The sequence below is a fragment of the Vanacampus margaritifer genome, chromosome 13 (assembly GCF_051991255.1).
Source record: "Vanacampus margaritifer isolate UIUO_Vmar chromosome 13, RoL_Vmar_1.0, whole genome shotgun sequence".
NCBI classification, from domain to species: Eukaryota; Metazoa; Chordata; class Actinopteri; order Syngnathiformes; family Syngnathidae; genus Vanacampus; species Vanacampus margaritifer.
The window spans coordinates 20,026,761-20,040,160 of NC_135444.1; the positions used below are offsets into that span (position 1 = coordinate 20,026,761).

The 13,400-nt window shown below is 39.2% G+C and overlaps 1 protein-coding gene across 1 annotated transcript; it reads right to left on the reverse strand.

Moving 5' to 3' along the window:
• Positions 1-545: 545 nt before the first annotated feature.
• Positions 546-10,273, reverse strand: rad54l (RAD54 like). Its single transcript, XM_077584190.1, has 17 exons — positions 9,906-10,273; positions 9,731-9,811; positions 9,050-9,166; positions 8,903-8,963; positions 7,729-7,864; positions 7,562-7,631; positions 6,626-6,914; positions 5,327-5,451; positions 5,102-5,252; positions 4,010-4,136; positions 3,833-3,907; positions 2,976-3,106; positions 2,784-2,894; positions 2,519-2,721; positions 1,342-1,521; positions 1,087-1,250; positions 546-825 (listed from the first exon to the last, which is right to left on the reverse strand). Exons 1-17 carry the CDS (start codon positions 9,906-9,908, stop codon positions 621-623), a joined length of 2,229 nt encoding a protein of 742 aa, XP_077440316.1. The 5' UTR covers positions 9,909-10,273; the 3' UTR covers positions 546-620.
• Between the last annotated feature and the right edge of the window lie 3,127 nt (positions 10,274-13,400).

The following is a 13,400-nucleotide window of genomic DNA, read 5'->3' on the forward strand; positions in this document are numbered from 1 at the left end:
CTAACACGTGATGGAAAACGCCATAGACATGCTAATTATTGGCATTCACTGTGGCCATTTTAGAACCGTTTTGGATATTTGAACACAAACAGTGGTCCAAAGCATGGAGACAATAAAACAATACTCTCAGATATATCTTTATTTAATTTTATAGAGCACTTTAACTAATATTCCTGCGGTTTACACGAACATTTTTTTATGTACTCCGTTATACTGCCCTCCGGTGGCCGAGATGGGCACAGCAGAAGGGAGAGTATTTAAGTGATGCATTGTGACAAAAACGCTTGATTTATTTTTAATTGTAGTTTCAGTTAAACTTAAGCAAAAACTGTTACATTTCTTTTTTTTTCTCATAAGTTTTATGAAGTAGAATGCCACCAGGGACCTGACCCGACCACAAATAGTGATAATTTGCAAAAAAATACGTATAAGCAGGGGAATGGACCAAAACCCAGAAGGAGCAAAAATGTACACAAGTGCTATTTTGTGAAATGACAACTGCAACTGGTCAAAGTTTGAAATACAGACGCACAGCCGTCTAAATGTATGTGGTAACACAAACTTTATTTTTACGATAAAAAAACAAACTAACAGAATAACAAACAAGCAATAAATAGGTGTCAAACGACGCCTCTCTGGTCCTCGTGGGAGCGCTGGTGGAAGACGAAGGAGATGGCGGCGGCGTCCCAGCAGGCCTTCAACACTTGGTCCCTCAGGCCTTTCTTGTCCCAGCTGTGGTGCCACTGCGACAGGTCGCTGGTGCAGTCCAACTCGGGCGCAGGGGGGCGCGACTGGACGCCATTGACGCAGCGGCGACAGCGGAACCTGTGGGAAGTCATTTCAAGTCACGAGTATGTAGCTACTAGCTAATAATTAGCCTAATTAACAGCTATGCTAACTTCCGTTAGCCCATGCAGTCGCATTCGTTAGCATTAAGCTAAATAACTGGTTTATTCAATATGACTAAAATTGTGGGGAAAAAATGACGGATGCAACAAAGTTTGTGTGCTTTGATTTGGATGACAACAAAAGCTCAAACAAACGTCCTGGCGTGCCGACGTACTCGTCAGAAGAGCAGATTCTTACTTGTCGTGCGTGTCGCTGGCGGTCTCGCTGTTGAGCGCGAAAAGCTCTCGGAGTTCCCCGAGCGAGAAGTGGCGCTCCACGTCCTGCTCCTCGTCTACCACGCAGCTGCTCAGCGCCTTCTTGTGCGCTTGCCTCTGCAGGATCTTCTCCTCGATGGTGCCCGTCTGCGGCCCACGATGGTGTCATATACTTTTTTTTTTTTTTTTTTTTTTTTTTTTTTTTTAAATCGTCTGCCGGCCACGCGCGCCAACTCACCGACAGCAGCCTGTAGACGTAGCACGTCTTCTTCTGGCCGTCCCGCCACACCCGCGCCATGGCCTGCTCGTCGTTGGCCGGGTTCCAGTCGGGGTCGAACATCACCAGGCGGTTGGCGCCGATCAGGTTCAGGCCGCAGCCGCCCGCCTTGCTGCTCAGCATGAAGATGAACTCGCCGCTCTGAAACACGACGGCCGCCATCTTAAATTTGACTCTGGAGTTTTTCGAGATACAATTTGCTGTTTTGACTTCTTCTTTTTTTCCGTTTTTTTTTGCTTGGACTTGAATGCAAAAACTCTTCGCAAGTCATTCACTATGGAGGACCAAAACTGCCCAAATTAAAAAATAAATGACTAAAAGTTCAAATAAAAATGGATATAAAAAAATATATAATTCAAAAATTAAATAAAAATACAAAAATAAATGGAAATAAAAACAACAAAATATCTAAATATCCATACATAAATAAATAAAAGTAAAACAAAAATTAAAAACGAAATTTAAAAAAATTAACATAAAAAGAAATGTGGAAATAAAAAAATAAAATAAATATATAAATATATAAATAAACATCAATCAATAAATAAAGACCCGAGACACGCTTGGGGGAGTTGCTGTTCTGTTTTTTGCTTGGACTTGACTGCAAAACCTCGTAAGTCATTCACCTAATGAAAACTGCCAAAATTAAAAATAAACAAACAAATAAATACATAAATAAATAAAAGTCTAAAAGTGAAAATAAAAATGGAAATAAAAACAACAAAATATATCAATATCTATACATAAATAAATAAAGGAAAAAATAAATTTAAAAAAACGAGATTCAAAAAGTAAATGTGGAAATAAATACAAAATATATAAATAGAATTAAAAATAATTAAACAATCAATAAATAAAAACCCGAGACACGCTTAAGACTACCCCCTATTTGAATAATATTTTCATACTGACAGGGTGTCTGCAGCATGAAATAAATAAATGTAAGAGCAGTTTTTTTTTTTTTTATAAATATATATATTTTTATATCCATTTTTGCTTTCACTTTTATGTATTTATTTATCCATTTATTTTTAAATTTGGGCAGTTTTGGTCTTCCCTAATTCACTGCCAGTCCATTCAAAATGACGTCCATAGCCGTCAATGGCAGCGAATGAATGAGTTTCAAAACGTGGCTTACCTCGGGACTGTTGAACCTCTCCACAATCTTGGCCCTCTTCTTGATGGACATGGTTCCGTCCAGGCGCACGTAGGAATACCTTCGGGCGTGGCACAACTTCTCAAAGATGTCCAGCGTTTGCGTGTAGTTGGAGACCAGCACCACCTTGTCGCTGGTGCTGCTCCTGGTCACGGCCAGGATCAAGTCCAGGACCAGCATTTTGCCTGCGACGAGATTGAAGCGCATGACGTCACCCGGGACCACGCTGGCGCCGCCGTCTTCTTACCTGACAGTTGCGGCTCCACATTTTTTACCGAGTAGCCGGCGGGGAAACGATCCAGAGCGCCTTGGAAGCCTTCCTCGCCGCGCACGCACTTGTCGTGGATGAGAGCCGGGTCTGATACGCGACAAGCGCCGCCGTTTGAGTTTTAATGCGTGTTTTTCCACTTGAGGGGAGCGAGTGCGAAAGAAATCTCACGGTTGCAGAGTTTCTTGAGCGAGGTGATGGACGAGAGGGAGGAGACGCTGATCTTGCCCGCCTGCAGCGCCTCGACGGGCTTGGCCTGCCGCAGGAAGCGCTTGTACAGCTCCGTCTGCAGCGCCGTCAGCCTGACGGGAGACAATTTACAATTTCCATCAAGCGCACACGAGGATGGAAAGCGCCTTTTGCGCTGCCTTGGGTTTTTGGCCTGTTTTACTGCCACTTCCCCTCTCTGAGCTATGTTGCACACCATGCTAAAAATTTGGGGTTTTAATCGCAATTAATCGCATGACTTCAATAGTTAACTCACGATTAATCGCACATTTTATATTTGTTCTAAATGTACAATTCATAATTTATAATATATAAAATCAAATATAAATAATAAAAATAAATATGAAATATAATTTCATAATAATTACTAAAATTGAAATTAGAAAGATGTACTGCAATGTAAAAAAACGAGTGCGATATTGATTTGTGTTGAGGTCATTTGTCTGCCACTAGATGGCATCATTGCATTTGTAAGACATTAGCAACAGAGAGCTATCTACTCTTTAACATGAACTAGTGAAATTCTGCATTTTTAAAATTGTAAAATACGACTTGGCCCCAGTCTCTGCAAATATATGCTTTGTTATTACATTTATTACTGCTAAATTTTACGTTGACACGTCTGCTGAGTTGCGACTGGAATTCCAACAGTACAGGCTTTCCAAGTAAAAGGCGGCCATTAAATTAACTCACTTATTTTGACACCCCTATTAAAAATACAATTAAAAAAAATAATCTCACAAGACTTGTCAAATTGTTGAGTCCTAAAATGAGCGCAACGTGGGGCAAATTCCACTTACTTGCAGCAAACCACCTGCTCGATCTTCACAGGCAGATACTTGGACAGGATGTCGGACGTTCGCCTGATTAAACACCTGAAGACACACAACGGTCACGTCCACTTTCACCCCGAAGCGGAGGTGGGGTGCTCGGGAGGAAAGACTCAAAAAAAAAAAAAAAAAAAAAAAAAAAAAGACCTGTTGACGATGCCGATGAGCTCCTTGAGTTGGTCTTCTCCTTGCCGTCGTTCTTTATCGCTGGCGTCGGCGTCGCGGCCCTTCAGGATGGGCAGCTCGAATCGCTTCTTGAACTCCTGAGCGGTACCTGGCGTGACGCCGACATCATTATTCCCTTCAGAACTTGAACCTGCATTCTTGCCTTTTGCTATGAAATGTGCTCAATTGTAAAGCCTGCTTGTTACGCTTGTATGGCAGTTAAAATGTTCAACATCTTTACATCATACTCTGCTGCCACCTGCTGGCCGCTTTTTGTAATAACATTGCTCTAAGAGACCTCTTCAGGTCAGAAGCTGCATCAAAGCCTCCTGTATGATCTAGCATTAAAAAAAAAAAAAAAAAATTAAAAAACGTATAAATATGTCTTTGGGAGTGTGGTCATATTTAAACTAGAAAGTTTTGGGGAGGATTTGAGTTAAAAAAAACAACAACAACAGATTAATCAATTAAAGTAATTAGTATCTGCAGGTAGGGCTGGGCAATAAATCAAATTAATTTGATACATGGTCTGTTTAAAAAATTTGCTACATCGTGAAACCGAATTTTGTCTTTTGGATTTTAAAAAGTTGTTGTTCTTATGTTCTGCTACATCCAATTCTTTTTGTGAGTTAGAATTTTGCACAAGTGGCAGAATGCTGAATGAGTGGTTTACAAGACACGTCTACAATGGCTACCAACTCCTTAATTGTGGCATTGAAGCACAAACTATGAATGCTAAGTTTATGTTCAAACTGATTTAGAATCAGTATACATTATTGTTGTCTGAACATTTTTGCACGGGAATTATTTTTGAATAAATGAAACCGTTAAATGTTTTCTGAAATTATTAGATTAAAATCGATTCAAGTCGTAATCGTCCTGAATGACGGGAAAAATCGCGTTTTTAATTTTTTGGGCTATATTGCCCAGCCCTAATCCAATTGTTTCCAGATTTAAAGCACGTCATCTATTCATTAAGGGTAAAACAAAAATTCCTTTAAACCAGGTGTGTTAGAGGAGGGAACCACGCAGGATGAAATCTGCCTGGCACACTTTGAGCGTGCGAGCGCTCACCCAGGATGCCGGCGTTGACAAAGTGCACCAGGCTGAAATACTCCAGCAGGTCGTTCTGGATGGGCGTGCCCGATATCAGCACCCGCCTCTGGGCACGCATGGCGTTGAGGGCCTGGTACGTCTGGTTGTCAGAATTCTTCAGCCGATGGCCCTGCAACGCAAGCGCAACTGTGTGTGATGCGCCACAAACGGCGGGCGTCATCGCGTCAGGCGGCGTACAAATACCTCATCGCAGATGATGAGTCCGACTTGGCCCTTGTGCAGAACCTCGGCGTGCAGCCGGAAGGTCTCGTAGGAGATGAGCAGGATCGGCGTCGGCACGCGGGGGCCGCGTTGCGAGATGAAGTTCACTAGGAAAGGCGGATGGAAAGAGTTTGAAGTTCTTTGTAGGGCTGCGCAATTAACCGAAGTTCGATGACAATTTTCATTATTACGCTCCACAATTACAAAATCAGCATAATCGTAAAAAAAAAAAAAAAAAAAAAAAAAAAAAGAGAAGAGATTATTAATAATATGGGTGTCAAAATGAGTGCGTTAATTTTGAGGTTATGTAAAGTTCTTTTAAAGCCAAAATTTTAACGCACAGAAATCCTGTCGTGGTGGAATTCCAGTCGCAATGCTACAGACACATCCATGTCAAACTTTTAATAATAATGCATACATCTGTGGAGGCTGGGGTTGTATTTTACAAATTTTTAAAATGTGCAGAATTTCACAAGTTACTTCCTGTTAAAGATTAGGTAGCTCTTAATATGAAAAGAAAAATGCACTGAGCTGTCACCAATGTCTTACAAATGCAATGATGCCATCTAGTGGCAGAAAAACGACCTCAACACAAATCAATATCACACAGTACATCTTTGTAATAATAATTCATAAAATTAAGTTAACATTTTATGAATTATTACTAAATTACTGTATCAATGACTAAAAGATGCAGCCATATTTTTTTTTGTTTAATATTTTTTCCACTTTTATGTTAACAGTGTGAAAAGTGGATATTTTATTGTACATTTACAACAAAAATTTGTGATTAATCGTGAGTTAACTATTGAAGTCATGCATTTAATTATGATTAAAAAAATAATAATTTAAATCACCTGACACCCCTAATTTAATACTAATTTTGAGTTCTTATTTTATTTTAAAATAACAAATGTAATACATTTAGTTTCATCCAAAAGGAACTTGCATAATTATAGTGTTTCAAAGAATTTTGTCTCAATATTTTTTTTACATTTTCTTGTTTTGTACCCAAAAATAAATGATCGTCCTAATCGTGAGTTCAATTATTACCAATATAATCGTGATTCATATTTTCTTAATAATCGAGCAGCCCTAGTTCTATGTATAAAAAAGACATCGTAAATTTTTTTTAATTGACTGCGAATTTTGATGTATGCTAACCCCCCCCCATCCTAAAAAAAAGCCTGGCATTTGAACAAGGGTGTGTAGACTTTCATTTGGTAGGTCTCCAACTATTCTTGCTTGCAATTCAAGTGTTCACCCTGACAAAGAATGTACCCAGTTGCCGGTCGATGTGGTCCTTGGACCCCCCGTCGATGGCCAGGGGTGCGACGCGCGCCCCCAGCCACTTGGCCACCTCGTTGTACCAGTTCCGCACCAGGCTGGAGGGCGACACCACGATGGCCTTGTCGATCTCGGGTTTGGCGTCGGCGCTCTGCCGCAGCAGCGTCCACACCAGCGCGATGCACTGCAGGGTCTTGCCCAGGCCCATCTCGTCGGCCATGATGCAGCCGAAGGAGCCGGGGAGGCGGCGGCCCGTCACGCAGTCCCACAGGAACTTCACGCCCTGAAATTGGGATGCCGGCATTTAGCGGCTGATGGAAACATTCGTACTTTCTTCTTCAAAGATTCGGAATTGTTTTGAAGCGGAATCAATTTTCTAAATGTAAGAAAATTATTTTAAATTCTTGCAAACAGTAAAGCTCAAGAAAAATAATATTTTGAATATTTATAAATATTATTTTAAAAATGATAAAAAATAAAATAAAATTGAAATAAAATTCTATGTTCACATGAATTTATGGGGAAAATACTTATTAAACTGAAAATGATCAATTTATGGTTTTATGAAACGCTATCAGGTTATCAAAATGAAAATTTGATTGATCGATTTTATTTATTTATTTTTAAACCCAACACTGTTGACATTTACAGCCACAATGGCGGATTATCATGTTTGCACTCTTTTCTTGAAGGGAAACTTTTTTTTATGGGAAACGTTATAAAAAAATAAAATAAAATAAAAAGATTGGCTCAAGTTTCAATTCTACCTGTAAGTGTTAAAGGACCAAAAAAGATTTTTTTTTTATTATTAGAGTAATTAAATATTCATATTAAATTTTTCATTTTTCTTTCCTGGTATGTCTTGCCTCATAAAACCTGATTTAAGATAAGATAAAAAACAATCCTTTAATGACATGAAATGGATTTGACCTCTCTCTGGTGAGGTCTGAGCACCTTCCCCAAGATCGGATCCACAACCACGTGCACGGGAATCTTGTCCCTGCGCAAAACAAAAAAAAAAAAAAAAAGGTGACAACAAAATGAACCAATGAAATCATCACAATTGTTATCCGTTTAAAAGTCAAGAGTGCCGCTACTTGTCTGTCGTGAGCTGCCCGTGGGCGCTCAGCGTCTCGGGCTCAAACAGAACCAGGGCGTCATCGGCAAACGGGTCGTGAAGCGCCCGCCTCACTCCGGCTCGCCTCAGGCCCAGCGTTCGGATGCCCAGAGGGCCTGCGGAAACAAGTTGCAGTTCACACGTCAAAGAAAACTGCTTTGTAAGTTCTGTCTGAAGAAAGGACCACGGTGGTAGCTTCATGCTAACTGCTAAAGCTAATGATACGCAGTCAGGTCTGTAAGTATTGGGACACTGAAACAATTCTCATCTATTTGGCTCGATAAATTTTGTTGGTTGCGTTCCCAGGATAGTGGGGTTTTGGGTGGGGGGGGGGATGTTATTGTCCATCTGCACTGTGAAGCGCCGTCCAAAGAGTTCTGAGGCACACATGACCAACTAACAATTGAACATTTATTTTGTTTCATTTCAAATCCATTGTGGTGGATGTCCAAAAAATAAGACTTGTGCCCATGTCCCGGTATTTATAAAACTAATTGTAGGTAAATTACAGAAGCTAAAGCTAACTATTAGGGATGGGAATCTTTGAATGTCTCACGATTCGATTCCGATTTTTGGGTGTGCGATTCGAGTCAGAATCTATTTTCGGTTAAGAACGATTTTTGATTGGCAATGATTTTTGCTTCAATCTATAGACGTGCAAGGAATCGTAATGATCTACTCCAGTCTGACTCGCTAATGCTAATTAGCGCGCTACTTTTATCACACAAAAGAACGGCTCCACGCTGCAAAAAAAACAACTTTTATTGGAATAACTTGATTGTGACTTTTTCCGTCTACTCTTTAATGTGGCTACAACTTAACAGTGTATCAGACCGCGTTTAACCACACTGCCCCTAAGTGGCCAAATCTGGTACAACATGAACAGCGCTCCAGTAAAGGCACACACAAACAAAGGGAAGACAGTAGAAAACAATTTAAATAAAATTGATTCTGGGACATTTAAAATCGATTCTAAATCGTACTAAATGAGAATCGATTTTTTGGCACACCCCTACTAACTATGCATATTAAAACGTCTTCTGTCATATTAAATTCCAAGAACTTTATATACCACTTGTAATTCCTAGAAGTGAAGGCTAAGGCTTCATCAGATATGTTGAGTACTGCAAAAGTTTTGTTGCTCAAAACCTCACCCGTGTAATTGGGGATGGGAACTTTAAATGGCTTGGAAAGGATCCGACGAATAAATTCCTCCTGCGGGAAGATTTCCATCAAGTGAGAAGGCAATTAAACTCAAAAATCTCTGCTCAAGTTAATGGCACATCTTCACGCGCACTCACGTGTTTGTTGCCGTCAGGGCACGCGGGACGAACGTTGAGCTGCGTCAGCGGCCTCCTGAACGGAGACACGGGACTTGGTCGCATCTCCGCTTGGCCGCTTTTACTTCTTTTTTTCCCCTGTGGACCGTCGATCACAAATGTCGCTCAGTGCATGAACATCTTCATCTTCAAGTCAGTTGGGCAGCTTGATTTACACAAACGTAGTGCTTTGCTGCCATGTTGTTGCAATTGTGTTTTTTTAACTTTTGCAATGATTGCATTAGTTTACGTTGAGTGGGATGTGGTACGGAAATTAATGGATTTTCAAAGCTTTTTTGTTGTTGTTGTTGTTGCAAAGAACAAATGTTTCACTTAATTAGGAAGATTACTCTTTTGGGATCATTTGACATGCAAAAAAATAGCGACCTGTTCTTCAATATTTCATTCCCACTGATGGATGAACGTTTGCGACACTAGCGAACGTTGTATTCATGTCAGGAATTGTTAAAAGTCGTCGCGTTTCCTAAACGTTCTCTAACGGTCTTGGGTGAGGGAGAGAGAGAGAGAGAGGGGGGGGGGTGTAACACGTAGAACTAGGTACGATTAAACATCATTCATTATGTTGACATAGTTTGCTTCAATTCACCACAGTGTAATAATATTTTGCTTTTTGAATTAAACTTTAGTGGCAAACTAACTGACCGCCGCACACGTCCACTCTTCGTCCTCATCGTCCTCGGCTTGCTTCCGTTTGGCCACCTGACTGGGAGCCAAACTTCTTCTCTGGGTGGCCACAAAACAAACAGACAAAATCAAACATGTCAACTGGAGACTTTTAACGGTAGTTCATCATAACACGTTATACTTTGGAGCTTACCATGTTTTTTTCTCTCTCGCTGTTGTCTTGTCGTCGTCGTCGCTTTTCGGCTGTAAATTAGCCGGCTAGCATCTTTGCCAGCGCATCGACGAGCCTCCAAATGAGACGTTTGAGCCCCAAAATCAACGTTTGACTTGACTTTTTTTTTTAATGTCTGACTTTTATAGACATTAACGTGCGAGTACGGAACCCAACGACAGGGCTCTTAAACTGCGCGCTAAGCAACTACGGCATGCGCGAAGGGGAAAAACACACTTTCTCTTTTATTCATGATGTACTCTATTAAATAGTAAGACTGCCGTTCATTCAAACCAACATTTTTGTTAGAAATTTAGTACAGACAAAGAAGTTGGAGTGTCACGTCTCTCTTCACCAATCTCAGTTTAATCACGATGTGGTTAATGGTTCATCCCGGTAAACCCCCCTTGTCAAAATCAAAATGGCACGTCCTTGGTCTTACGTATTTAATGAAGCCGGAAGTAGGAATAAACAAAGCGTTACTATATTCCTTCCACTTTATTGGTATAAGTGACTGTTTTCAATCATATATATATTCTTGAAAATTAGTTTTCTAGGGGAACCTAGTGAGTCGGTAGTTTTTTAAGATTATCCACTAGATGTCGGCATTGTCCAGAATTTAATTGACAAAAACTTTCTGTCATTTATCGATCAATATGAATTACCCAACTAATATTCTAAATAAAGAAACACATACAACAGGGTCAGCACCATCCTTTTCATTTATGAGAAGACGCTGATCGTGTTAATGATTTGTTACAATAATTAGGCAACAGATAGTTATCAAAAGTCAACACTATCTTCATAAATCTCTGCCAGTGTTCCTAGAAAATCACAATGTCCCATCATCGCGGGCTACTCATGTGGTCTACGGGGGCTACCATGTGCTCGCGGGCACCACAATTGGTGATCCCTGATCTAGAATAAAACAATAATCACATCAAAATAACAATAGGTACATTTTACCATTCCACAAACATATTTCCGATAAAATAGAAACAGAAGTCATAAACAAGAAATAAAAACACCATCACTAGAACACTTTTAAAATACTTTACTGTGTACAAAATGTGTACAAAAGTTACAAAAATAGTGATTAGAATGCATTATATATTACGAAAGAATGCATTGTCCAGTCCCAAAAACAATTTCCTTTGCAATAAAATGACTCAGATGAATTAGTAGACAAAAACATTAATTACTGATTTATGGGTTGCTTTTATTATTCACTTAATGTGTTACTGTGTTGACATTTCACGTACAGTCCAATAAAGTACAACACGTCTGCACACGATCGGGATTCACGAAGGTGACTTCTTCACACTCCGTCAAGCTCAAGTGGAAAAACAAAGTTTGTGACGCATTTCACAACTGTCAACGTATTTCGTTTTGAAGAAAAAAAAAGTGGGGTGGACAAAAAAAAAAGCTAAATACTGTATATCATATGTGACTCATAAATATCCTGCAGTCACGGTGAATGCAAATAGCGAATAAATAAAATAATTTAAAGAATAAATATGTTTTATTTACAGTAAAAGTCGAGGTGATGCATGGCATCCCACAGCAGCTTTCTCCACTATGTTCATTTTTAAGACGTGATGAAAGTATTCAGGCCAGCTCAGCGTAAAAACTATTTTACACAAACTCTACATTTGACAAATGACTGACTAGAAACTAAACAACGGGGCCTTCAAGAATGATATTTTTGCTCCATTTTGACAGATTGAAGCGATGAAAACACAAAGTAAAACATATATCGGATGTTAAAAGGGAGAAATGCTGTAAGACGAGAATGACTTCAAACAATGTGAAACATGATCAAACAATCTTCCTGAGGCTTTTTTTTCTCCTTGAGTGTCTTAAAGATACAGTACGTGGAAAGTTGTGACTTGAGAGCAAAAACGAGGTGTTCTCTGTGAGCTATTTTTTGCTGATAAGATCATCTGCATGAAAACAAAATCCAAAAATAGCTTGAAAGTTGTATCTGTTTTCATGCGAGCACCACTAAGGCACTTTCACAAAAAGAAAAGATTTAGGAGTTTATACAGTACATGTTTTTGAGGCCATCGGTGATCAGAGAGAGAGAGAGAGAGAAAGTAAACAATGTCTGTTGCACTTTCCAACGAATACATTTTTTTAACCTGCTCTACATATTTGAATGCTATTGACATTCTCAAGGTATACCTAACAAACTGTTACTGCTGCACTTGTTTGGATTTTTTTGTTTCCTAAAAAGAAGGCAAATTGTTGCACTTTCCTAAAAAGAAAAGATTTACGATGTAATATGTAAGTTAAGGCTAAATATGTTTTTGTTTTTTTTTACAACATAATAATTCACACTGATCAAACTGATTCATGTGTCTGCATTGTTCCTTTCCTTAAAAGAAGACAAACTATTAATGTTTCACTTTCCTAAAAAGAAAAGATTTAAGGCATGAATGATTTTACAACCAGACAACTCAAACTGTTACTGCTGCACTTGTTTGGATTTTTTTGTTTCCTAAAAAGAAGGCAAATCGTTGCACTTCCCTAAAAAGAAAAGATTTACGATGTAATATGTAAGTTAAGGCTAAATATGTTTTTGTTTTTTTTACAACATAATAATTCACACTGATCAAACTGATTCATGTGTCTGCATTGTTCCTTTCCTTAAAAGAAGACAAACTATTAATGTTTCACTCTCCTAAAAAGAAAAGATTTAAGGCATGGATGATTTTATAACCAGACAACTCAAACTGTTACTGCTGCACTTGTTTGGATTTTTTTGTTTCCTAAAAAGAAGGCAAATCGTTGCACTTCCCTAAAAAGAAAAGATTTACGATGTAATATGTAAGTTAAGGCTAAATATGTTTTTGTTTTTTTTACAACATAATAATTCACACTGATCAAACTGATTCATGTGTCTGCATTGTTCCTTTCCTTAAAATAAGACAAACTATTAATGTTTCACTTTCCTAAAAAGAAAAGATTTAAGGCATGAATGATTTTACAACCAGACAACTCAAACTGTTACTGCTGCACTTGTTTGGATTTTTTGTTTCCTAAAAAGAAGGCAAATCATTAATGTTTCACTTTCCTGAAAAGAAAAGATTTAAGGCATGGATGTTTTTATAACCAGACAACTCAAACCGTTACTGCTGCACTTTTCTGCATTGTTCATGAAAAGAAGTTGCACTTTCCTTGAAAAAAAGAAAGAATATTTAAGATGGTATTAGCGATTTAAATACTGACCAAATGTGAATCTTAACACCAAGTTACGAGCTAAACTGTGATTTTGGCCGGCACCTGTTGTGAATCCTAAAATCTCCTAGCGTGATTTCCGGATGCGCAAAAGCGTTGGCTGCGCGAACGTCGGCGGCGGCGGCGGCGGCGGCGGCGGCGTTCTTTGTTTGCGAAGACGACGCTTGTTAATGGTGTCGCGTCTCAGCGCATCTAAAATTAAACGGCGTGTTGAAAAGCCGTCACTTTGAAGAACGC

Excerpts from the sequence above, each read along its gene's own strand:
- rad54l (XM_077584190.1), bottom strand. Across the intron at positions 6,915-7,561 it reads TCAGACCTCACCAGAGAGAG|GGCGTGAAGTTCCTGTGGGA; the intron begins GTCAAATCCATT and ends TCCCAATTTCAG. Across the intron at positions 3,908-4,009 it reads CTCATCGGCATCGTCAACAG|GTGTTTAATCAGGCGAACGT; the intron begins GTCTTTTTTTTT and ends GTGTGTCTTCAG.